At 34.4% G+C, this 26155-nt stretch overlaps 1 protein-coding gene across 3 annotated transcripts in view; it reads left to right on the forward strand.

Moving 5' to 3' along the window:
* The window catches only part of SYT14 (synaptotagmin 14), a 138876-nt gene that overhangs the window by 22726 nt on the left and 89995 nt on the right, over positions 1-26155 (forward strand). For 2 of the 3 annotated variants that reach the window (XM_032466395.1, XM_032466396.1), the window contains exons 3-4: positions 10144-10308; positions 16862-17077. In XM_032466395.1, coding sequence (XP_032322286.1) covers positions 10144-10308; positions 16862-17077 — 381 coding nt within the window. Of the gene's footprint in view, positions 1-10143; positions 10309-13249; positions 13334-16861; positions 17078-26155 lie in introns of those variants that run through there. The other variant, XM_032466397.1, reaches the window with a different exon arrangement.

A 26155-nucleotide genomic window follows, 5' to 3' on the forward strand; every position in this document is an offset into this window, starting at 1 on the left:
TGGATCAGATGAATTACATTTGTCAGTGACTTTTGGAATATACACAAAGTCTTGGGATATTTTTCAAGTTTAATGATGATTTACAGTTCTTTGGTGAATGTCCTTTTGAAATTACTCTTGTAGGTTTATCTTAATTTTAAAATATTAAAAATGTATCAAGTGTGGTAACTTTTTTCTCTTTCTTTTGCTATATGTTAGTTTTTGCTATCCTCTTAGTTGTTTAACTTTGTTTTGATTGTGGTATCTTTTGATACATGAAATTTTTATATTTGTATGCAGAAGAGGTATCAATCATTTCTGTTTATGGTTTTTTGTTTTATTCTTATAAATTTTATCTGAAATCAAAATTCACCTAAATTTAAGCTTATTTTCAAATATTACCATGTATTTTTCTGGTTATAAAAGAACTATACATTTCTATCAAACATTTGGGAAACAGATTAAGAAAAGTTTTAAAAATCACATGAAAACCCTATACCTGTACCCAGAAATGACAACACTACTTAGTGAATGAGCAACAAATTTATTTTTTCTTTACTAATTTGAGATGCCTTCTTTATCATATTCTGTCTTACAGTGTATACTAGATTATATTGAGCTTTTTGTATTATTTCACTGTTCTGTCTGTTCTTTTGTTACTATTGTACTATTTAATTGCAATTTGGTAATGTGTTTTAATACCTGGCTTAGTGAAATCTCATTATGCATCTTTTTAAACATTTTCTCTCTATAGCTTACTATGAATTCTTACAAACAAACCTCTTATATTGACAAATATACCTTCATACTGACCTGAATGAATATCCTTAATACCTAGCAACCACTATGTTTGCTATCTCCATAATTTAAAATTTTTAATATGTTATATAAATCATATACTATGTGACCTTTGAGACTAGATCTTTTTCACTTGGCATAATGCTCTTGAATTCCACCTAAGTTGTTTGTTGCATGTATCAGTAATTTGCTCCCTCTTATTGCTGAATTCCATGGTATAAATGTACTGCAGTCTGTTTAGGCATTCCCTTGTTGAAGGACATTTGTGTGTTTTCCATTTTGGAGGTATTACACATAAAGCTATTATAAAAATTTAGGTACAGCTTTTTGTATGGACTTTGTGATGATTAATTTTATTTTTATGTGTCAACTTGGGCAAGTCAGTGGTGCCCAGTTGTTTGGTAAAACACCAGTCTAAATATTCCTGTGATGAATTTTTAAGATACGAGTAACATTTAAGTCAGTGATTTTTTGAGCAAAGCACATTACCCTGCACAATAGACAGGTTTTGTCTAATCAGTTCAAGGCCTTGAAAGAAAAGACTGAGATCCAGATGAAAAGGAAGGAATTCTACTTACAGATTGCCTTCTGACTCAAGACTATAACGTAACTCTTTCCTGGGTCTCCAGCCTGTCTGGCCTGTCCTGAAGGTTTCATATTTACCAGGCCCTACAATCATGTGGTCCAGTTCCTCAAAATAAATCTCTCTCTATATATACATCCTATTGGTTCCGTTTCTCTGGAGAACCGTAATACAGATTTTTTTTAACTGAGAATAGTTTTAGAGGAACAGTATCTTAAGATGTTTCCTGAATTTTTTTGTGGAGTTTCTCCAATTGCTTCCTTCATTTGATTTGATTTGATTTGATTTAAAGATGCTGATTCTGTTTTCAGCAGTAAAGAGAGTACTGATTGTCCTTGGTATGATGTGGCAATGGTGGTGTGCAAATATCACCAGTGGATACTTGCAATCAAATGCTTTTAAGAGGAACGGTTCTGGGTGACCATATATTTTGATACCTTAGAACATTTTTGTCCAACTAGCAAGTTTCAGGACAATGGCTGGTTTCCTGAAATCAGGAAAGAAAAGGATGAATTTAGGGATTTGAATTCCCAGCTCAAGGACCACATAAATCACCTGAAAGTTTCTGTGTCTTCTCTGAAAGATATTCTTACCTCCTGTAGTCCAAGATCTGAGATTGCTGAAAACCAAATCCAAAGTCTCTTCCTCAGAATAGCTGAATTACTATGCAAATTGGATCCCCGACTTCATAGTGTGTCTGCTGTTGAAATGAGGGTGTTGATTGGGAGGGAATGGGATCCTGAAAATTGGAATGGGGACGTATGGGAAAATTCAGAGGAGTTTGGGGGCATTAAACTCCCAAAGTCTGCTGAGTCTTCTTTGTCAGTAGAAGCAACTATTCCACTCCCACCTGAGGAGATTAGCCCTGCTTTGCCCAAGGAAACTCTAATGGCCTCCCCTGAGGTAGTTGCTTTTTGAGATACTCCTGATTCTCCTTAAAAACCCTCCTCTACCATCCCTCTTTACTTCTGGACCTGTAAGTAGACTGAAGTCTCAGCTTTCCCTAAAGGTGAGGTGCAAAGTGTGACCCATGAGGAGTTCTATAATCCAAAAGAAGTGCACGATTTTTCTAATTTATATAGACAAATCTGGGTACTGTGTATGAGAATGGCTGTTAAGAATGTGGGATAATGGTGGAAGGAACATAAAGTTAGGTCAGGCTGAGTTAAAATTGCTAGAATTCTGTTAGGAATTTGTGTATCAATTTGGGAATAATTGACATTTTTAATATGTTGAGTCCTTCAATTAATTAACATTCATCTCTCCGTTTATTTAGATCTTTAAAAATTTCTCATCAGCAATCTGTAGTTTTCAAAATACAAGTCCATAATACATGTTTTGTTAGATTTACATGTATAAGTGTTTCAGTGTTCTTTGGAGTAATTATAAGCAGTGGTAAATTTTAAATTTTGGTTTCCACATGTTCGTTGCTAGTACGTGGAAATATAATTGATTTTTCAGTGTTGATCTATTCTGTAATTTTGCTGAACTTGCTTAGTAGTTGTAGGAGGGGTGGTTGTTTTTGTTATTTTTGTAGTTTCTTTGAATTTTTCTATTAGATACAGATGTCATCTGCAAGTAGGGACAGTTTTATTTCTTCTTTTCTAATCTGTCTGCATTTCATTTCCTTTTGTTGAATTTTCCAGTCTAACCTTTTCTGGGCCTGAAGGTTTCTTTTTCATTAGTTTTTAAACCATGAATCAATTTCTTTCATAGTCTTAGGGCTATTTAAATTATCTATTTTATATTGGATAGTTCATACTGTTTGAGAAATTGGTAAGATTTTACCAAGTTGTCAAAATCTTTCTTACCAATGAGGATCCTACTGAAAAGGAAGGGCAAATAATCATTGAGAAAGTAAAGGAGAGGAAGAAGTGGCCTTAATCTGTTGCCCATACCATTTGTCATTCAGATAATTTTGGAGGAATTCATATGCATTGAATAGACAGTGAAAAAATTTGAAGCAGGTAACCTTAATTTGTTGTTCAGAATAATGATGCTTTGTTATAGGGAGATTTACCAGGAAAGAAGTTTTTCTTACTGTAAAATTTACTGTAATTATAGTTTTGAAGCTTTAATCAAGACTGTCCTTGAAGACTTCTCCCAAAGACAGAGCTTTATTAATTATTAATTAATAAGTACTTGCTTTAAATACATTATTAAAAGTGTATTAAGTATATTATTATCAAGTGTAAGGTTTAGATATGTAATGCATTTGGTGCTCCATTAATAAATGTTTGAAGTTTTTTTTAAGATTTAGTATTTTTTTGCTGTTATTATAATTGAATGAAATTTCAATTTACTACATGTTACTTATAGGAAATGTAGGTTTAACTTATTGATGATTTGACATTTGAAACAAGTTGGGTAGCATCTATTTTATCAACCTCATCAAGTATCTGTCTCCCAGAGGGGAGTTTTATTTCTAAGATCTTACTCAATGTCCCACATCACTGCCATCTGTGCCTTCCCCTCTGCTGTCTTTTTAAGTTACTCAGCAGTGAGTTATATCGCTATGAGTAAATGCTTTTTTTTTTTTACTGATTGGTTTTTTATAAAATCTAGTAGAGTTACAGGTATATATTATTCCTTTCTTTGATTTATATTTCATTCTTCCAGTTTTGCATCATTTATTTATAATATAAAATTTTTAAGGAAGTTTTATTTTCCTACATTGTTTCTTGGAATCTGATAAATTCTCTGTTTTATGTCCAAACCAGAGCAGAACAAATTTTGGATTTTTCCTGATTAAAATATGAGAAAAATATTTAAGGCGTATTAAGTATGAAGCAAGTATTCCTTTTAAAATGAAGGTTAACTTCTTATATAGTTCACATTTTATTCAAGAGATAGAATTACATCTATTAAATGAATTATTAAAGTCTCCATGACAGTGGAGTTAGAGGACTAGTGTTTCCTGTCCAGCAGAACAAATCAGCAATAATACAGGCTTTATAGAGCAAATTGTAAGTTGTTTTTTTAATCCTCCTTTTTCAAGGAATTATAAGGATCACAGGTACTTCTTGTTTTATTTTGCATGAAAGTATAATGGATAAAATAGTTTTGTAAAATTTATTTGGTAATTTATAATTTGGATAGAAATAAATTTTATTTAGAGAAGAATATTATATAAACAAATTTATATTGAAAATATGTTGGCTTAATAAATATCTCCCTTATAATTACTTTTATGTATATCTTTGTATTTTTCTCTAACTTTACATAGAAAATTTTTTTGTGACAACAGAAAGTAGAATTTAAGTGAATTCTGCAATACTTTCAAAGTCAAAGTGGATTTCTATTGCTTTTACTTTATAAGACTATAATTTCTTTGCTTTCTTTCCATCTATAGAAATTAAATGGATTTTATCATTATTATTGAAGCTTGAATTTTGACAAAAGTGGTATTTTTTAAAAGTTTATCTCTTGTAAATATATGTACTCTTCTCTAAATATATAGTAAAGATGACTGCTAAGGCCAGTTGAGTATATATAACAAATAATTATTAATCTTGGACAAACTAAACTTTTTGTATTTTCTGATGAGATATTGCACCTGTATCCTTTCTGGCTTTGCGATGTAGTCTTCAGATACTTCACATAGTGAATCATATAGCTCACAGACACCTTGCTTATATTTTTACTGAGCATTGTTAATGACTATCAAGCTTATTGTCCTATAGAAAACTTCTAGTTTTTAAATTTTTTATTTTATTAGCTTTCAAAGATGGCATATAAGGATCTACTGTTTATTTTAGTTTCTAAGCATACTCTAAAGTTAATTTTAGAATATTTTGTGAAGTATCTTGAATAGAAAGTATTATAATTCCAGTTTTATAATTTATATGTTTATTTTGAGAAAGCTGAAATCAGTTGCTATATTTTAACATATATAAAAGGCTAAAACCATGAAATGTTTTCTCATGTACTCTATATTATTTGATCACATGGCTTTTCCTTATTTTTTATATTGCAGGTTGACATATAAAGAAGCAGTATTACTTGGTGTTTAAGACCTTGGGCTCTGGAGGCAGAATGTCTGGGTTCAAGTCCAGGTTCTAACATTTCCTAGATTTGTGACCTTGGACAAATTTGTTACTCTCTGGGCCTCAGTTTACTGAAGGCTAAGATAATGTATAGTGTTTACCTATCACAAAATTGTTTTGAGCATTACATTTTTAAATGAAAGCAGTTATAACAATGCCTGGCAAATAGGAAACAGTAAGGATCATTATTTAATGTTTTAGGAGCAGGAGTCAGTGTGCCTGTATTCAGATCAAGATTTTATCACTAAATAATAATTTTAAGATCCCGAAAATTCTACTTATTCTTTCTGAGCCTTAGAACCCATATTTGAAAAATTAGGCTGTGGTGAGGATTCAATTAGATGATGCTTGCAATGCTTAAAACAGCCCCTAGCAAATAATAAACACTCTTTAAAATGTTTCATATTGTTAATTTTGTTATTTTTTTATATTGGTTTTATTGTTCACCACATTAAAATTTTACAAATTTGTATTATGAGAAAACAGTACATCAGTGAATTTTGAGTTACTGATGAACTCAAATTAAATTTGATTCAGCGAATTTACTTCTTCAACTATGTAATATTAACCAAAGCTAATTAACTGTGTACTATTAGAGATTTTGAAGGTTCTTAAAAGGTAATATGCATTTTTAAAATAGCACTTACATACCTGCAGTGGATGATCTAGAATGTTTTGAAGAGTAGGTTTATCTACAGATAAATTAATCACAATCTCAGGAAACTTATGTGGAATGACTTTATAAGCAGATTCATAGTATAATCTAGAGTTTAGGAGTAAATTCCATCTTATATTGAATGAAAATCTACTCTGTATTTAGTGAGATCTGAGTTAGTGTAATCATATTTAACTTTTTTGATAGTGTATAGCATTCATGTCTTTGGGTTAATTTCAGTTTGTTACTCTTTTTTTCTTTCTTTAAATGGAGGTACTGGGGATTGAACCCAGGACCTCACACATGCTGGGCATATACTCTACACTGAGCCACAGTCTCCTCCCCACCTTCAGTGTGTATTTCTATTGCAATTTTATGCAATAGGTGGAACTTATCAAATGTTTTTATACTTTGAACTGTTACTGGCCAACTTACGGTGTCAGGTCATTTGAAATAATATTTCAATCCTGCAATAAGGATGAAAAATAAAAATCTGAAGCTTTTTAATATTTTCTAGTGGAAAATCTTTTTTTCTTATCTACAATCATATTAGTATTTAAAAATTTTAAATACATGAAATATTTTCAGTGAATGTAGAAAATGGGCATTTAGTCAGGCAGTGGATAAAAAGAGAGCTGTGTTGTATATTTACCTTAGTAGTGTATTTACCTTAGGATCTTTCGCCTTCTCCTTATGGGGAAAGATTCATTTTTTAATTTGTTCAAATTCACAGTATATATTTATCTAAAAATTTATAAATTTTAAGAGGTTTATCATTAAAGCCTAGTACTTACCATTTGCCAGTTTGGCTTGTATTTAGTCAGTGATGTCTCACATGCAGTAGGATGAGCAAAAAGGAAAACTCCCAAATATTTTATAACTAACCCGACCTTCATCAGAGCACTGTCCTCATAGTTCCTTCTCTATACTAGACGTCCACACTGAAATAGTCTGCTGACATTTCTAATGTAACATGTCATAAACTAAACTCTCTCCTTCTACTGCTGTCTTCACTCCCACGCCCTAAACAACATGCCTTTCCTCCCACTTATTTCATTGTGGTTAATAGTGTTACCATTCACCCATTCACTCAAGCTAGAAGTTTTAGAGTTATCTTCAGCTTCCCTTTATCCTCATCTTCTTCGTCTAATTCATTGGTATATTGTCAATTTTCCCTGAACAGATTCACCCCTCTTCTCTGCCACCACTGCTACTGCCTGGTCTTCATATTTTGCCACCATTCACTCCCTGCTATTTTTCTGGGCTTTTGAATTGCTTTAATCAATGTAGTTCTACAAGTACAAAGTCTTTAGGATGGTAGTCCAGGTTCTTTGGCAGTTTGGACCTTGTTTTCATTTCTAGTCATAGCTCCTCTGGTACATTCTTGATCTTTCCTGAACACATATTCATTCATTTACAGATGTTTATTTAATAATGTCATTGGTGGCATTGTGCTAGGTGCTTTGAGGATACGGAGGTAAAAAAGACAGCCATGACTATTGCCTGTTAGTGTTTGTAGAATGCTGTGCGCACTGTTCCTGTGTCTTTGATCATGTTTTTTCATCTGCCCCTTTACTGTTTAATAGCGTTCCTATTAATCTTTCATACCCTACTCAAGTGTCAGCTCCTTCCTGAAGTGTTTGTAACTGTCCCAGGCAGTATTCCTCCTTTGTGTTCCAGTAATACTTTATATTCTAGACTTCTGTTACACTGCTTGCTATATTATACTTGTTTATAGCTGACCTTTCTCCCTAGGTTATGTTTAAAAGTGGGAGGGAGTGAGATGAAAGAAGAACACAGAAATAAGCATTGAGGCAAAGCATAGAAGAGGCAAGAAGGAAAATGGGAGAAGCAGTATGAGCAGTAGTTGAAAACACAGACTCAGGAGCCAGGGCTTGAATCCTGACTCTTCTTCCACTTATTAGCTGGGCATATGGTTTAATATTTCCATATCTCAATTTATAATGAGGATAATAATAGGGTAAACATGAAGATTAAAAAGGTTAATATATGTAAAGTACTTGTTTGTTGCTGTATGTGAATGGCACAGAATATATGCTATATGGGTTTTTATTAGCAGTAACTAACTTTCTTAAGTGAGATGAGCTGTTTCTCCCTCATTGGGTCTTCTAAGAGATGGGAGATTTTTAAGCTGCATGTTATCTAACCCTGTGTATTCGCTTAAGGTATCACATTGTTTTGTGTTTTGTGTTTGGAGCCTGGGCTAAATAAAAAGGGAGCGCCTGTACATACTTGCTGTTTACAGTGTACAGTGGAGTATAATTACACTGAGCATTTTGCTGCTTCATACCAGGTTCTGTCCTGCTTTGCTCTTCCCAGGTTTTAGAAATGCCAATGATTCCTTTGCTTTTATTTTTACCTCATCTTTCAGGCTTGATATGTACCACTTTTATGTCATATGCCTTAGATTCTTTTGTTAAAATATGTTCTCTTTCCTGACTATTCTCCAGCCTGAGACAGGAAGGGTTGATGTCTGGGCATAACTTCTTGGTTCTAGTAGCAGGATTTGTTCCTCAGCACCAGCCTGATACTCAGACAGCACTCCTGCCCTTCCTACCCTCTTCTCCCCTCACTCTCACTGCCCATCCCTTACAGTATCATTCTCTGCTCCATCCTCTACCACAATATTATTGACCCAGATATAAGTAGACTATAACATAATATCAGTTCTACACGTGGGATGCCTGGCTTTCATAAATAACGAAAAGCTAGGAGATTAAAGCACTCATCATTGACTGGTTGGTGACTTCATTTTAAACAAGTTAGATGCTAATTGTCATGCTCTTCTGATTAAAAACAAAATAATCTGGGAGGAGATGACATTTTAGTTACTGCCTGAGCAGTGGAGGAAGAAAGAGTAGGGGATATTTGAGGCTTAGGATTCATTGTCAACTAATACTTGAATATTATTTGTTAAGGTACTGGGGATACAAACATTTAGTTACTAACTCCAAATGACTGGTGTAGAGACAGATAATGCAAAAGTTGAAAGGAGAGAGATTGCTGAGGATTGGACAAGTTGGAGAGCATTTTGCCTTTTCTCACTCTACCAAATATCCTGGGTTGATTTCATGTATTCTCTTGAGATCAGATTCTCTTGAGAATCTGGTAGTTCATCATCATAAAATTTACATGGAGTTTCTGGAATACACAGTGATCTCCCATCTCTGCACATGCTGTTTCTTCTACCTTGAATAGTGTTAATTTGGCTCATTCTTACTAATTCTTAAACTACAATCATAGGCGCTATAACTTTCAGAAAAGCTTACTTGATCCTTCAACACTAGATACAGTATTTTGATGGTTCTCATGATCCCTCTTCTTCCCCAGTCATAGCCTTTATTGCACTGTGTTTTAACTGCCTTCACCAGACTGTTCAAGGAAGACAGGAAATGTGTATATAATGCCTTGTGTATGGCAGCTGCTCCAAAAATATTTGTTGGTTGAGTGAATGAGTGGGATATGGTAGAGATGACACTGGGTCATTCCAGGCAAGGGGAGGAGGGCCAACAAAAACAAGGCATGCGGTAATGTGCATGGTTGATTCTGAGTCAGTGAGTGGAACCATTTGACTAGAGTGTAATATTGAAAAGAGAGGCTGGAGCTTTTCAATGCCAGGTTAAGAAGTTCAGTTTGTTTAGTGAGAAAAAGGCCATTGAAGCTGTTAGAGATAAGAGTAATAATAAACGTTCTTACAAATTTGATGAATGTACCCGTGCTCGAGAAGTAATTTTTTCTAATTCTTGTTTTGAAAATTTTGTAATACTCTTCAATGGACTGAATATATGATAACTGCCTATTTTGTAGACTCTTGTCTTTTAAGATTGTTCCAACATAATTTGTAGGGAAACTTTTAGAAGATTTCAATAAATACTGTTGAATAAATTAAACAACTCATTAAACTGTGCAGTGTTTGTCTTATAAACTAAACTATTGTGCACTGTGAAAAATTTAAAATATAATTCAAAGAAGGCAGTAATCTAACATGTATAGGGTTTCCTTCTTATCTGTAACTTAAAGAAGAATAAATGCTTACAACTGTGACTTTTTTTCCCCTCTAGTATCTCCAGAGGCAGTCGGATTTTTGTCAGCTGTTGGGGTGTTTATTATCTTGATGCTGCTCCTTTTTCTCTATATTAATAAGAAGTTCTGTTTTGAAAATGTTGGCGGGTTTCCAGATCTTGGTTCAGGATACAGTACAAGGAAGAATTCACAAGATAAAAATTGTAAGTATCATATCGCTGCTTTCTTGTTTGGTCTTTCTATACTTCTATTACTTTATTTAAAATACATGTAGACTTAGTAAAAAGGTTGATTTTGACATATAGGAAACTAACTTGGAGCCACTATTCTGAGAGTTAAAAGATCTATTAAGTAAATTATGTTGTTATCTTTTTATTGCCCACAAGTTGCTATTATACTGCATAAAAATGAATTGTATACTATCACAGAATGACAGTTTTATTTTTCACGTATAAGGTGCTTTTGAGCCTGTAATATGAGCAGATATGCTTTAAAGAAGGACATATCTTGTTACTTTTTATAGCTTAAGTCCATTGTCCAAATAGTCCCCTAGAGGGTTTTTTCCCCATGTCCCTAGAAGGCTTTTGAAAAATATTCATCCTTTTTCATTACTTGCTGTTGAATTCTCAGTTCATGGATAATTTTATTGTTTGGAGCAGTTGGTTTTCCCTAGTGACTTAGTGTCTAAAGTCTGATTATAAACATTAGTGTTCCTCTTCCTTCCTTGGCACCGTAGGCATATTATATTACATAATATTACTAGATACTAGGAAAGATGAGGGCTATGATATTGTTAAATTTTCCTTGGAGTTATTTTTTAAAATTACTGTAAGAATTCTTTATTTGCTATTTCCAAAGACTGGCTTATGTAAATGACAATGGGTGCAAGTTGAAAATTGTAAAAGCAAGGCATTAATTTAGAAGAATTTTAAGGAACAATAGGAAAGAAACCTTGCTTTTCTTGTCCATGTACTTAGTCGGAGAGATGCTTTTCTCTTACTTCCAGTATCTTAAAAGGTGATAGCTTCATAGTTTGTAAAAGTCATTGCTTATTGAATTATGTCATCTAGCTTCTGCATTAGGAAAGTATAGTACTTTATGTGGTTTGGGTTTGATCAAGTTTAATGTTTCTCATACTTCACATCAGTCCTATTTTTTTGTCACTTGTATAGAATGAACTGGTCAAAGATACCTCTTGTAGCAGACACCCCTACTTCTCTGGGCCAGCGTTTCTGGGTTTTTTTGGTCTTACCCTTTTACACTCTTACAAATTATCAAGGATCCTAGAGAGCTTTTTGTTCATGTGAGTTGTGGCTACGGACATGTACCAAATTAGAAGTTAAAGGCTGAGAAAATTAAAATTTTTTTTATCAATTTATTTTTTTAAAATCAACAGTAAGCTTATGAATGTTAATATAAATGTATTACTTTTTTAAACAACTATGTATTTTCTAAAACCAAAAACAAACGTTTGACGAGATGAGTGACATTCTTTTACATTGCAAATCTCTTTAATGACTGGGATAGAAAAAAGAAACAACTGGATTCTCACATCTGCTTCTGCATTCCATCTGTCATACGGCCCCTGCAAAAGCCCCAGTGCTCATTTGTGAACGAATAAAAGTGAAAAGTTAAATATCCTGTTACTCTTATTGTAAAAATAATTCTGACCTTGAGGATCCATGGGAAAGGTCTCGGGGACCTTATTAATTTTTCTGAGACTGTTTTTCATTCACTTATTAAATAAGAATAATAATACTTACCTCCGAGCATTATTGTAAGATAAGATAAAGCTTGTAAATCGCAATTCCTTACACATCAGCAGGTGTTCACCCTCTCCTCTCCCCTGTTCTGACTTGTATGCAAAATTGCTTAGATATTTTTTAATTTGAAATGATATTGGTACTTTGTTAATAAGATAGAGTAGTTCCCATACATAGACTATTAATAAATAAACTAAAAAGTACATAATAAAATCCTTTTTATACTTCTTCTTGCAGGTATAGAATAAAAACCCAATAGTATTTGAGGGAAAAATACTGTCTTGCTGCTGTTACGATAGCTGTGCAGTGGAAAAAAATGTCGTTAAACATTTAAACCAAGTGGTTTGATTTTTTTTTTTTTGGAAGTCTTTACTTCAGCATATTTCTTCCGTTGCATAAGCATTTACAGAAAGATTAAAAGCCACAATATGAAATATTAATATTGAGCTAATGAGTAACAACATTCATGTAAATGTTAAATCCAGACTCCAAAGTGGTTGATATTTTGAGAAGAGAAAATTCCATTATTGCACTTTTTAGGAACAAGGAGTTAGAAAATGGCATTTTTCAGAAATTTTCAGCAGAATCTGCCTTCAGTGTCCTCTCTGGTGGACACAATCAGTAATGCTGTGGAAGATTTGACTGCTGCTGTGGGGGAAGTCAGCTGTGCTCTCACGGACTCAGTCGCTGAGCAGGTGACGAGTATGATGAGTGGCTTTCGCCCAGAGGAGGAAGCCTCTGCGGCAGCAGAAGCTGTAGATATTTCTAAACAAGAAAATGCCACATTACCAGAAGTGCCCCAAAACATTAATTGTCAGAAAACAAAATCCAATTTACAGCACAGAGCATATCAAATAAATTGTTATGATACTTCAGTTTCACAAAAGCATGATCAAGGAATGAATGAAGAAGGACTATTTAAACATATTAACACTAGACAACAGACTCTATCAGAAAATCAAGAAACCAATAGTGCTGGTAATTCTTCTTTGAAAGGCCACGTGAGTGATGGTGGGATATCAGTTATCAAACCAAATGCAAGGGCTGGATCTGCTTGTCAAGACCTTGAAAGTACTGACAGAAAAAATGGATTAGGAATTTCCAACGATGGTAAGCATGACTTAAAGGAGGTAAGGTATCAAGAAATAAAAGAAAATTATTTAAAGAAAGCCGAAAAACATACTAAGACTAAAGGATCTAAAGGGAATGAGTGTTCTTCAAAAGATATTTTAGAAAGCGATAGACATAAGATGCAGAAACCCACGAAGAAAGAAGACACGCATCCTGCAGCCATCAACTAATTCTAAAGATAAGGTACATGGAAAAATCAAAGAACAAATAAATCCAACACAATACTACAAAGTGAAAGGAGACATACAAACAAAGAAAAGTGAAGCCATTTCTGCCAAGGAAGGAACAGCAAAGAATAAAGATGAAAAATATTCTAAGATAATACCAGAAAAAGGTGAGGTCTCCTAGTGTAAGTTTGAGTGATAAAACTGTCTCTTGATTTTTTTAATTAGGAAAATATCATCTAAATTTCTGAATTTTTCTGTACTTGTCTCTATATCTAATTTAAGACTTTCTGGATCCTGTTACTAGGAAGCATTTGAATTTTATTTTATTTTTTTAAAGCAGATTGTTATCTTTATTTTCTTTATTCTTTTATTCTCCAATCTGGTAATAGATTATTTATTTATTTATTTATTTATTTATTTATTTATTTATTTATTTATTTAAAAGTGAAAGCAAGTTTTTTTAGGGACATACACACCCCATAGACAGAGTGCAGGGCCATCTCAGAAGGCAAGAGCATTCCCGGAAGACGGGGTACTCTCAGAAAGCAAGAGTGTTGCTGGGGTGTGGGGATGTTTTGGTGGTTATTTTTTTAATAATTGAATTTAAAGATTTTATATTTTTGTAACCACCCTTAAGTCCTTTATACAGTGTTGCTCTTCACAATCTGTCCTAATAAGAACCTATTGAATGTTTTATGTTTTTCCTTGAGAGCAATAGATTTTTGTTTTATTGAATAACATGAATATGTGTCTATTCATTTAATCTTACATTAAGAGTTTTATATGATGGTTGTGTTTCCAGTGTGTATACCTGAACAATCTATTATTATTCATGAGTTCTCTGCGTAGAATTGAGATTCCAGCTAAGCAGTTACAGTTTTCAACATTTGTGACAATTTTCAAAACAGTTAGCCAACAGTTACTTGGTTTTGGTTGCAAAATTGCTTCATATTGCCAGTAATTTCTCCTGGTTGTTCTTTAGTCTTTTCCACTTATTACTGATCTGATCACCAGAAGTGCACTGGATTTTACTTGTAAAGGATATATCTGGAATTCTTGTGTTTGTTTACGTTCTCATAAAATGACAGAAAACTGAGTAGCAGTAGAAATGAAGACATTTTCAGTTCTGCTACATGACTTCATGCATAATGGGATCTGCTATTTATCAATTGTATGAATGATTTTTAACTGATGTAGTAGAGGCTTATCCAGGATGGATGAGCTAATTAAAAGAGGTTTTAGGAAATACACCCGTTTTGAAGTTGATTCTTCTAGCAGTTTTTTAAATATCAGATTCAGTGGGCTTTGGTAGGTAGCTTTGGTTTAGTTTTGATAACCTTATTACTTGAAGTAGTAAAAATTAATAGAGAAATAAAACTAAGTGGAATTGTTTACATATTATTTTATTCATTAAATAACAGAATGGACACTAGTAATAGATACTTCATAGGTAGCAGTACAGAATTTTAAATTTTGTTTTCATTTGTTTTCATTAAGAAGTGTGCTAGTACCTAAAGAAACCAAATGTCTCTCAAATGTTCTAGATTATAGTCAGTACTAAACTTAAACATGTTATATTCTAAAAATTGTTTTGAAAATCATTTGACCCATGTGGATTATCCCTTCAGATAGCTGAACCGCAATATTACTAGTTCCATGTTCTAGGTTCTGACAGAGCTTATAACCTATAAGAGGAGGAGGAGGAGTTTCCTTCTATATCTGAATTCAGGACTACTTTAGGTAATATTTTATAATAGTTGAAGTATGACTATAGAATTTCTAGTTACCCTCCTCGGAGCTCCCCTGCTGTCTTAAGACCACCACCATGGTATACCACAGAGTGCTAAAAGTTGGGAGTCAGTGTGCGTAGGTTCTAGAGCAGACATGCCATTATCTCGTCACCGCCCAGTAAAACTTTCTGCAATGATGGGAAAGCTCTGCATATCTGTATCACTCCATATAGTAACCACTAGCCACATGTAGCTGTTGAACACTTGAAATGTGGCTAGTGGCACTGGGGAACTGGATTTTTAATTTTATTTCTAATTAATTGAAATAACTGCATGTGACTGGTGACTACTGTTTTGGATAGTGCAGAATATGACATTAGTCATAGTTTTACCCTTTGTTGGCGTTATTTTACAGAATTAAAAAGTGGAACTTAGACTAGTGATTACCAAACTTCCTTAACTTCTAACTCTAAACATTCCATTTTTATCCTGTATTTTAAAGTTGTTTATTCTGTGTCTCCTCACCTGAATTTCAAATCTTGTTTCTTCTAGCGTGGATGATGTTAATGGAATATTATGAGAGAAATATCTAGACTGAACTAATAAATTCTAACTGCTGTGGTCTCTTCATCTTTCTATAGTTGTTTTATAATTCTGAGAAGGTTGCATCTTGGTTTAAATGAATCTCAACATGATGCAGTTTCAAATTTTTTACATTTTAAAAAAACGGTGATAACTAGTGCTTCTTAAAGTAATATTAAGTCAATTAATTCACCATATGAAAAATTTATTTGAAATTTGGATATATTTATTTGAAATTTGGATATATATTTGGACATTAGAACTCAGTGTATGTAGAAGATATATGTCCACTCTCGTATGTTTTTATATCTCAAGTAAGTTTACCTTCCACAGATAGTAAGTGTTAAGTTTGGTGCATATGCTTCCAGACATTTTTATATGTATGTATAAATATATACTGCATGGATGTATGTATACATGTTGCATGGAGGCATGTGTATGCATATATACATTTTTAATGGGAATATAACTTCTGTTTTATAACTTTCTCTTTTCTCTTAACATGATGTGATAATTATTCTTTCCCTGTGAATTCTTGTAAGTCCACCTCCTCATTTTTAATGACTGCATAGTGTATCATTGCATAGATATATCATAATTTACTTAAGTTAGGCCCAGTGATAGACTTTCAGGTTTTATTTTATTTTTGTTTTCTTTTGCTATTAAACACAGTGTAGTAAATTGCCTCAAATACATATCATTGGTCACCTGTTAATTATTTTCTTAGGCTGAATTCTTAGAAATGAAATTGGTAAATTCCTAGAAATGGGTCAAAGACTATGCAGATTTAAAAGTTTGATATGTATTACCAGCTCTAGAAAAGTTTTACCACTTATAATTCCATCAATAGTATATGTCTGTCCATTTTTTTGTTCTACTTCTAGCATTAAGCATCATCAGTTAAAAAAATTTTGGCTAAGACAATAGCCAGAAATGTTTCTTGTAACATGAATTATTTGAATCAGATCCATGTATGTTGGCAAGAGTTTTGACTTTCTTTGTGTGCTACTGATGCTTTAAAAAAATTGTGTAAGAGGGCAAGCCCTATTATTCATTTTATCTGCACCACGGTTGGAAAATCCCTGTGACTAACATTATATAATTAAATATATGAATCAGTTTTTTTGTATTAAGATATAAAAATCTAAAGCTTGGGTTTCTTAAATGAAAAAATTATATTTTTCTAAAGCTGAAAATTCAGATTATATGTTTGTGTGATTTCTGTGTATGAATGTATATGACTATTACATATATAAGCATTTTCTGTGTATGAGTATATATGACATATTACACATATAAGCATATAACGTGTATGTAAAACTATAGCAAGTTCATCATATTTTATTGCGTTAAATTTTGATCTGCTCTCGTCATTCTGAATAGATAATTCCTACATGGACAAAGATGAGCATGGTTCATCCTCTGAAAGTGAAGATGAAGCACTGGGTAAATATCATGAGGCCTTATCGAGAACACACAATTCCAGACTACCAATGGCAGATTCTAGACAAAAGAACTATACTTGGGAAACAAGACAAAAATACAGTCCTCTATCTGCAGAGTATGATGGATACAGTAGTGAAGCATCAATAGATGAAGGTAAGATAGGTTAATTATTTTATTTTTTTAGATGTTACACTATAATATTTGATTATTGCTCAAATTTCTAGACATCTGTGGTTGCAAAATAAATAAGGGATAGCACATACAATAGAGTCTCATTTCTGGGAATATAACTTATTCAAAATCAAATTTTGGGGCTCAAGCCAAAAACCAAAACTAAAACCAAAACACCCAAAAGCAAAACACCAAATAATTTAAATACAGTAGTTATTCTAGCTCTCTTCACAATGAACATATGCCTAGCAATCATGAGATGGAAAATGTAAATCTGCTGTTGTCTCAGAAGGAATCAGTTCCTAAATACCTGTTACAGGAACTGATACAGTGTAAGAGTCTCACAGTGTTGAATATGATTCCAGTGTGTAAATGAACGCTTTTTCATTCAGTTTGGCCCCGAACATGAGCCAAAGACTTCATGTGGCATGCAGCAGAAGAAAAAGTGATCTGTTCCATATAGGAGGAAAAGCTGTCTGAGATAGATTTATTGAGAGTTGGAGTACTGTTTTATTTAGATCAGTGTATTTAAGAAAGATTTAACTGTTGTAATAGATGAATCGGAGGCTTTAAGGGAAACTTAAGGAATTTTTCAAGGGTTATTTTGTCTCTAACTGATTTTTGCCTCATGTGCTGACATTGACATTAGAACTCAGTGTATGTAGAAGATATATGTCCACTCATATGTTTTTATATCTTTAAAATAGAACTGAAAAAGGTTTTGCCATTATTTAAAGCATGTTTATTTCCACCTTTAAGTAAGTTGTTCGAGTGCTTGATATAGTGTATGACTGCTCCTAGTCATTATTATATTTATGCCCAGATATGAAGAAAAGAGCAATCAATATATCCTATATAGCACTTTTAATATTGTATCAAACCCAAACTAACCTTAACTGTGGTTTATGTTTTGGGGCCTGTTACCATCGATGACTTTACCCCAGCACATACAGTTGTCAAAGTTGCTAAATCATCTATTTTTGTATTTGGCTTAATGCTAACAAGGGCCTGAGGTACCTCCCTTTTATTTCTGCTAGTACACAAGTGCAGTGAGAAATGAATCAAATAAAGAAGGCTCATTATGAGATGGTGGGGAAGAAATAAAAAATATTAGACATGGATTCTGCCCTCAAAAATACCTTTATTAGTACTAGAGAAAATAAGATGTGCTTACAAAGATAACTAAATAACACAAAAGCAATAAAGCCAGTCTCCAACTTATATATAACTTGACCCGTGAATAGTAGAGCAGGAGAATGGGTTTGGAAACCTGATCCTTGTTCACATTCTGGCTTTAGGACTTAACATATTAGCTGTGACACCTTGGGCAGTGTAGTTAATTGTTTTTAGTTTTATTTTTTGTTTTAATTGTCTCTGAATGTGACTAACACCTTGCTAATAGGGTTGTCATGAACGTTGAATAATACATGTGGCAGTTTATAGCATGGTGTCTGGCACCTAATAGCAGTCCTCGTAGTGACATGGTAGTCGTGGACGAGGGTGGTGGAAGCAGCGAGGGCGATGATAGTGTGCAGTCACGAGCAAGCCGGAGTGTGCAGTCCGTTGCCCTGGACACTTCCCTTTTTGCAACTTCAGTTTAGGGTTTTGTTTTTCCCTACTCACTCCTTCTGCCTCACCCCCTACATTTCTCTGCTGGCTTGATTGCTTCCTCCCTGTAGTCCTGTTATCCTGGTGTGGCTCTGCAGTCTGCAGGGAAAAGCGGTGAAGAGAGAAGTATAAGCTCAGTGGCCCTTCTGTCCCTGCCCTCCACTCGGGACCTGGTGCAAGTGTCCGGAATCACCCTCTCATTTCATTTTTCCTGTATGTTTAGGACTCACTCGTACTTTTCTACCATTTCTACTCTAAATTATTTGATAAAACATTCAGGGTAGATTGATTTTAGGTGTTCTAAAGTTAGATTTATTTATTTCATAAACAATTGTTGAAAGTTTTTATGTGCCATACTAGATCCTGTGCACGTAAAGATGGATAAAAATAAGCTTGTTTTTGTAGCACAGGGAAATATGTACAAGATCTTACTGGTGGCTCACAGAGAAAGGAATGTAACAATGAATATATATATGTTCATATATAACTGAAAAATTGTGCTCTACACTGGAATTTGACACAACATTGTAAAATGATTATAAATCAATAAAAAATGTTAAAAAAAAAAAAAACAAGCTTGTTTTAAGGAGCCCCCAAACTGGAGGAGGAAGACCAGTGAGTACATGTGTAATATCGTATATGTGGAAAGAGGTCTGTTAGCTACATGAACAAAGTAATGTGGAAATGCAGAGGAGGAGGTGACTGAGACTTTGTTTGGGAGCTGGGGAAATGGAGCAGTCTCATGCAGTCTTCCCAGGATAGGTGAACTAGACCTGAGTGAGAACAGTTTCACCAACATGGAGTGGTGATTGCATGAAAGCAGAGAAGAGTGTGTCTCAGTGTCCTTAACCTAGGATCTGTGTTTGGAGAAAGAGCAGGTAATACGATTGACTGCCATGCTTAGGAATTTGGATATTGTCTTATAGGAAATGTAGAGTCCTAGAAGGTTTTTAAGCTGGACAGTGACACTTTTAGATCAATGTATTTAAGAAAGATTTAACTATTGTAATAGAAGATGAATCAGAGGTGGGAGCTACTGGAGGCCAAAGGACCAGTTAGATAAACAGTGATGGAGTCCTCATTAGCAATGTTAATTTAGGGACAAAGAATTTGTAAATTGAGGGATGGATGGTCTCAGTATATCTTGGTGAATGACTGAATGTGTGGAATGAATAAGGAATTCAAGTTGTTTAATTAGCTTAGAGAGCATAAGGACAGTAAGTTTATGGAAGGAGATAATTTAGTGTCAGTCATGCTGAATTTGAGGAGTCTGTGGAATATCCAGTTAGAGATGGATATCCTTATTGTTAAAATGGTGTCATTGGGATTTAGGATGGGGAGATGACCAAGTGACAATGTAAGATAGCAAGAGACTAAGAAAATGGTTTTTTGTACCATAGGTTATTCCTAATTGAAAGATCAGAGATTGCTATAAGTCCAAAATAGATTCAATGGAGTAGGGGAAGAACAGGAAAATTTGATTAGAGAGGGAGATTTCAGAGTTCCAGATCCTAGAGAAAAGCAATTTCAAGTTATAGTAAGTTCTGAACATAACCCCGAGACAGAGATGCAGAAGTACGTATAAAGTGCTAAAAGGTTTTAAGGAATGGAGTGAAATACCATCCATTGGGGAAGATATGAAAGAGCCTCCATGAAAATGGCAGTTGGGCTCAGTTTTGAAGAATAGATAGAAAGTTGGTGAAAAGAATGAGAATAGGTATTTTAGATAGAGGGAACTTCATAAACGCCAAAGTACGAAGTGCTCAAATGTAGGGATTGTTTCAGGAACACCTCTTGGCTCTAACATAGGGGTGTGTGTGTGTATGAAAATGTATGTATATATGTATATGTACATATGTTTATTATGTGTGTGTGTGTGTGTAAAGTAAAATGGAGAGATGAGGTCTAAAAACCTGGAGTGCCTCCTTGAATAGAAGTTTGTTAGCCAGCGAAAGCTCACTCAGAGTTTTTCATCAAGGTACCATGGCCCGGGATATGCTTCAGAAAGAATAATTTAGCAACAGGAAGGCTATAAGAAAAGATACCAGTTAAGGAGGTCTTTGGAGTCATCTATGTGGGAAATGGTAAAAATCTGAGTTACAGTAGTGGCAGTAGGAATGCAGGAGGATAGAAGAGACATCACAGAGGTACAACTTACTGGATTGAGGAACTGAATGTATTTGGAATATTAGAAAGACGTAAGGAAGTATCAAAGATGACACTGGCCTCCAGCAAGTATGACTAGGAGAATGATGAGATCATTACTAGAAATAAGACATCCAGAGAGGGATCTATTTTTTCTCTTGGAAGGTGAGGGGGTGGAGAGATAAAGGTGGTTTTATATATACGATAAGGCAGGATATTTAAGCAGTTGGAAATGGCTATGGATCGTGAAATCACGAATGGAGTTTGAGAGAGGGTTTTTCAGATCTCATATGCTTAGAGACTAGAAACTAAGGGGACAGATTAAATTGATGAGGGGGGAATGTAAGGAGAGAAAAGATAAGAGAATCATTTCCTTTCATTAACAGAAAATTAGGGGTGTCACTTAAACAGGGAAGAGAAAGTAAGGGCAATAAAGTGGAGAAACAGAAAAATGTTGTATTTCATCAGTCATGGAGGGAGAGTTTTGAATGCCTCATTGTGGAGAGATTGGGGAAGATGAGAATTCAAACGAGCCCCTTTGTCCAGTAGAAGTTGATCAATAACTGTCAGTTTCAGCTTTAGCAGTGAGAACAGTAAGTTAGGTTGAAGGTAGTTAGGAGAGAGTAAGTGGAAGGAAGTGTGCATTTGCTCCCTGTGCTTTCTCACCACTTACTCTCTTTATCAGCTTCCAGAGTCAAGAAAGAGAGGTAGTTGAAGGGGTTCACTTTCTCCCTCCACCCCAACAGTAGTAACCCTCCGCTGGTGTATATTCGGGAATGAGGGAGATTTGCTTCTAATACACATTTGAGTCTCTGCCAGATGGTTGTGCCTCTGCACAGTTGACTCAGGAGAAATACTGCTCCCTTCATAGCTAGTCACTGAAGAGGACTACTGAGTACAGTTCTCTTGTAGAATTTGGTTCATTTTCCAGAGGTACGAGTAAAGGGAACAGTACAAGTAGGTCCCTTTACTGCTCTGGCCCTTTATTTTGCTTACTATTCTACAGGTTTATAAAGATCAGACTTGGCAAATGTGATTTGAGGTAACTAAAGGGAATTAGAAGGTGGGAGGAAAATATTTTTAAATGTACGTTTTTTACGTGGCACACTGTTACCTCATTAGAGCTCATAAGGAACCATTAGCCCATTTTTCAACACTCTGAATAATTCTAGTAGAGGATCTTTGGAACAGCCAGTACTGGAAACATCTGCGAGAGCAGAGGGTTATGGAGGGCCTGGGTAGGGATTAGGAGAGACCAGTGCAGGAGGGCTTTCTGACCAGGTTGTAAGAACTACCATTCATTGAGCTCCTACTATGTGCCTGACTCTGTCAGTCTCTGTACACATTGTGGTAGATAAGATTATTTCCGTTTTACAGGAGTGAGAATAGATTTTAGATCGAATAAGTAACTTGTAACCTAAGGTCACACAGTAAGTTATAAAGGCTGTACTTGTCAATGTCAAGTCCACTGCAAAATGAATGTTATTTAGCTTCTGTTAGGCCATCACTGCTGCTGTAGTATCCTCCCTAAGTCTGTTTCATTTATACTTAACCCCTTCAATTGGGTCCTTTAGAATAGTTTAAATATTATAAACCTGAAATACAGATGCTCTAGAAGAAGTAAGAAAATGTGCTGGCGTGTGTTTGTTGATCATGTTTTCTCCTCTAGGTGGCCGTGTTCATCTTCCAGTTTTGGGAATACAAAAGGGGATCATATCTATAAGACATTTTTCTAGGAAAAATAAACATTAAAATAACTTATTAAATTTCCTTTTAACAATTTTAATTTTTTTACTATGTTCTTAAAATGAAGTGAATTTTTTGATAATCCTCTCATTTTAAAAAGATTTAAGAGTTAAATAGTAGGTTGTAGTATCTTGTTTAAGCTAATAAGCTACACCAACCTCTGAAATTCCATTCATGCTATTTTGTACTTTCCATTTTTATATTAGATAGAAGACACCTATTAAAGCCTATTAGATTTTATATAAAGAACAAACTTAGTGTAAAATTACTAGAATGTTTTTCTGTTACTTACAGTTTTTCATTCTTAGTTCACCATAGAGATTACCAAGCTATATTTATATATTGTGGCATAGGTATATTATTAAAATCATATGATTTTTTTAGGTGAGTTAATTTTAAATGCTGTTACAAAATAATTTCCAGCATCACTTATGTCTTAAGGTATATGTAGCCCATATAGGTATACACCCACACTTGCCATTCTCTTTCTTATGACTAACTACTTCACAAGCTACATGCTGTTAATTTTGATGTTATCTTAAAATTAGGGGCATTAAAACATTTCTTTACTCCTTTTATTTAAATGTTACTTTTAAAATAATTTAACACTCCAGAGTAATAAATCCTTTATGTTTATATTTTAAGTGCATTTTAACTGCTTTATAAAGACTATTCTGTTGATTTTTACAAATTCTATGTGAAGAGGGTAAGTACAAAAAAATAGTGTCTGTATTTTCCAGAAGCCATTGACACAAAAATTTTTAGTGTCTTAAAACAGTTAAAGTTCTATGTATTACATGGTTTATTTAGATTTTTGGTAAGTTTTTTCTTTGACTAAAACTTTTTGCTCATGAATGTTTCTCCTCTGAAGAATTCTTTCGTGTATGAGTCTGTGTATGTGAGTCTGTGTGTGTGTATGTGTGTGTTTAAATATGACCAATGTGAAGAAAAATTCATCTTGAAGGTTTTTCTTGCATCTTTGTGTTTCGGAGTTCTTTTTATGTGATGAGATCAGTTATTCCCAGGAGTGTAGAATTCATTTATAGTGCTACTTTTGCAGGCCACCTCTGACCTACCTATAAGATAAGATGCCTTTGTGCAATTTAAAGGGACAGCCTGCTGGGTGGATTAATTAGAAAATGGCACCATCTTTCAGCAGACACTACATTGTGAGAATACAGTTCAGTGAGCAGATACCACGTATCTAAGAAGGAAAAGGCATCCCTTCCTCCATGTGTAATATTTAGCAGACCCAATTTACACTGTATTTAAGCAACCCCTTCAGCCAGGTTCTTTTTGCAGTGCACAGACTACACAACCATACACAGTGGTCCTAAGCACCTGTTTTTATATACTTCCGATCTTAAGCTGGTAGGATTTCTCTGTTTTCTGTAGTGAATCTATATAGGTCCCTCACAATTTTTTTGTTTGTTTGAGATACTTGTCTAGTAGTGGAATGATAGAAGTTAAATCACAGATATTAAAGATGCCCTTAACTGGTTGATTACAAAACCAACACCCAGAGACAGGGAACTTTATTAAGATCATACAGTTCATTAGTGGCAAAACTGAGGCTCTAAGTGTGTGTACCCAGAGAACAGATAAGTTTTTTTTAAAAAAGAACTGTTCAGCAACCATGTGAGAAAATAAGGAGAGATACACTGTAAATTGAATATGGGCTCTGTCCATTACTAGGGGTTCAAGCATTTCTGAAAGTGAAGGAATAATGTTGACAGCAATTTTTCATAATAACCCCTTCAGTTGGGCCTTTTAGAACACTCTGTCCTCCACAGAAGCAGCCCAAGACCCTGGTGGCCACATAATCACCTTGATTCCTGCAGCCACAATACCCTGGACTCCCAGCACCAGCCTAATTCTAGGTCTGGGATGAACATGATGAAGAAAGGGATACAACCTTGGGTTGCTTCTGGGCAGAACGATTGTGCATGGGTGGCACTTAGGTTCAGTGTGACTACTCAGGCCTCACTTGCTTCAGCACTCACCTCCTTTAGGACAAAGCACACATTTAAGGGCAATGGAGCCTGACCAAACCCAACTCTCAGGGCTTCTACTTTGAGAACTAGGGAGCAGACCCTGTCCCCCACAGGGCTGTGACAGTCACAGAGCAAAGAGGAGGACCTGTACAACATCCAGTGAAGGCTCTAATCACCATTCCAGTCATACCCCATATCAAGGGTATAACAACTGAACACTCTGAGGAAAGACATGCTGACATCCATACCAGAAAAAGCCCTCACACCAAAAATACTGGACTCACATGGTCTACATAGGGATGCTCCTGCATAATAACAGCCTTTCAAGACCACAGTAGATAACTGGTTTACCTAAATTCATAGTGACAGAAAAATTTAAGTAAAATGAAAAAGCAGAGGAACTACTCCTAATTAAAAGAACAAGATAAATCTTCTGAAAGAACAAATAATAAAACAAGCCTCTTTAGTTTCTTAGACCCCAGGTTCAAAAAGGAGGTAATGGAAATAAAGGAATTAAGAAAGATTATCGATAGAAATTCCGATCACTGTAACAAGGAACTAGAAACTATAAAGAGGAATCAATCAAAATTAGACAGCTCAATCGCTGAGACTAAAATTCAATCTAGAAGCTATGAGTAGCAGACTAAATAATGCAGAAGAATGAACAAGTGATATGGAAGACAGAATAATGGAAATCACCCAATCAGAACAGCAGACCAAAAGACAAATGAAAAAAAAACATGAAAACAACATATGAGATCTATGGGATAATATAAAATGTGCCAACCTATGCATAATAGGGGTTCCAGAAAGAGAAGAGAAAGAAGGGGATTGAAAAGTATATTTGAAGAAATTTTGTTTGAAAACTTTGTTTCCAGCCTAAAGAATATAGAACATAGTTTTGGAAGCCCTGGCCACAGCAATCAGAGAAGAAAAGGAAATAAAAGGGATCCAAATTGGAAAAGAAGTAAAGCTGCCACTGTTTGCAGGTGACTAGATACTACACATAGAAAATCCCAAAGAAATATGCTACGAGTAAACCACTAGAGCTCATCAGTGAATTCTGTAAAGTCACAGAATACAAAATTAATATACAGAGGGTTCCAAACAAGTTGCCAAGCTGACTCACACCAAGACATACCATAATTAAAATGACAAATGTTAGAGGATTCTAAGGGCACCAAGAAAAAAAGTAAGTTACAGGGGAATCCCCCATAAGGCTATCAGCTGATTTCTTTGCAGAAACTTTGTAGGCCAGAAAGGAATGGCATGATATATTCAAATTCCTGAAGGGGAAAACTTGCAAGCTAGGATACTCTATGCAGCAAGATTATCATGTGTATAATGGAAGGAGAGATAATTTCTCAGACAATAAAAAAACCAAAGAGTACAGCAATACTAAACTTAGCTTAAAAGAATTATTAAGAGCAAATAGAAGCAAGACTTTATGGGAAAGTGAAAAATCACAGTAGGAAAGACAAATATATACTAAGGATTGACAATCACTTACATAAGCCAATACATAGATTAAAAACAGTAAAAAAAAAATCTGTAAAAGCTTTATAAT

The sequence above is a fragment of the Camelus ferus genome, chromosome 23 (genome assembly GCF_009834535.1).
Source record: "Camelus ferus isolate YT-003-E chromosome 23, BCGSAC_Cfer_1.0, whole genome shotgun sequence".
NCBI classification, from domain to species: domain Eukaryota; kingdom Metazoa; phylum Chordata; class Mammalia; order Artiodactyla; family Camelidae; genus Camelus; species Camelus ferus.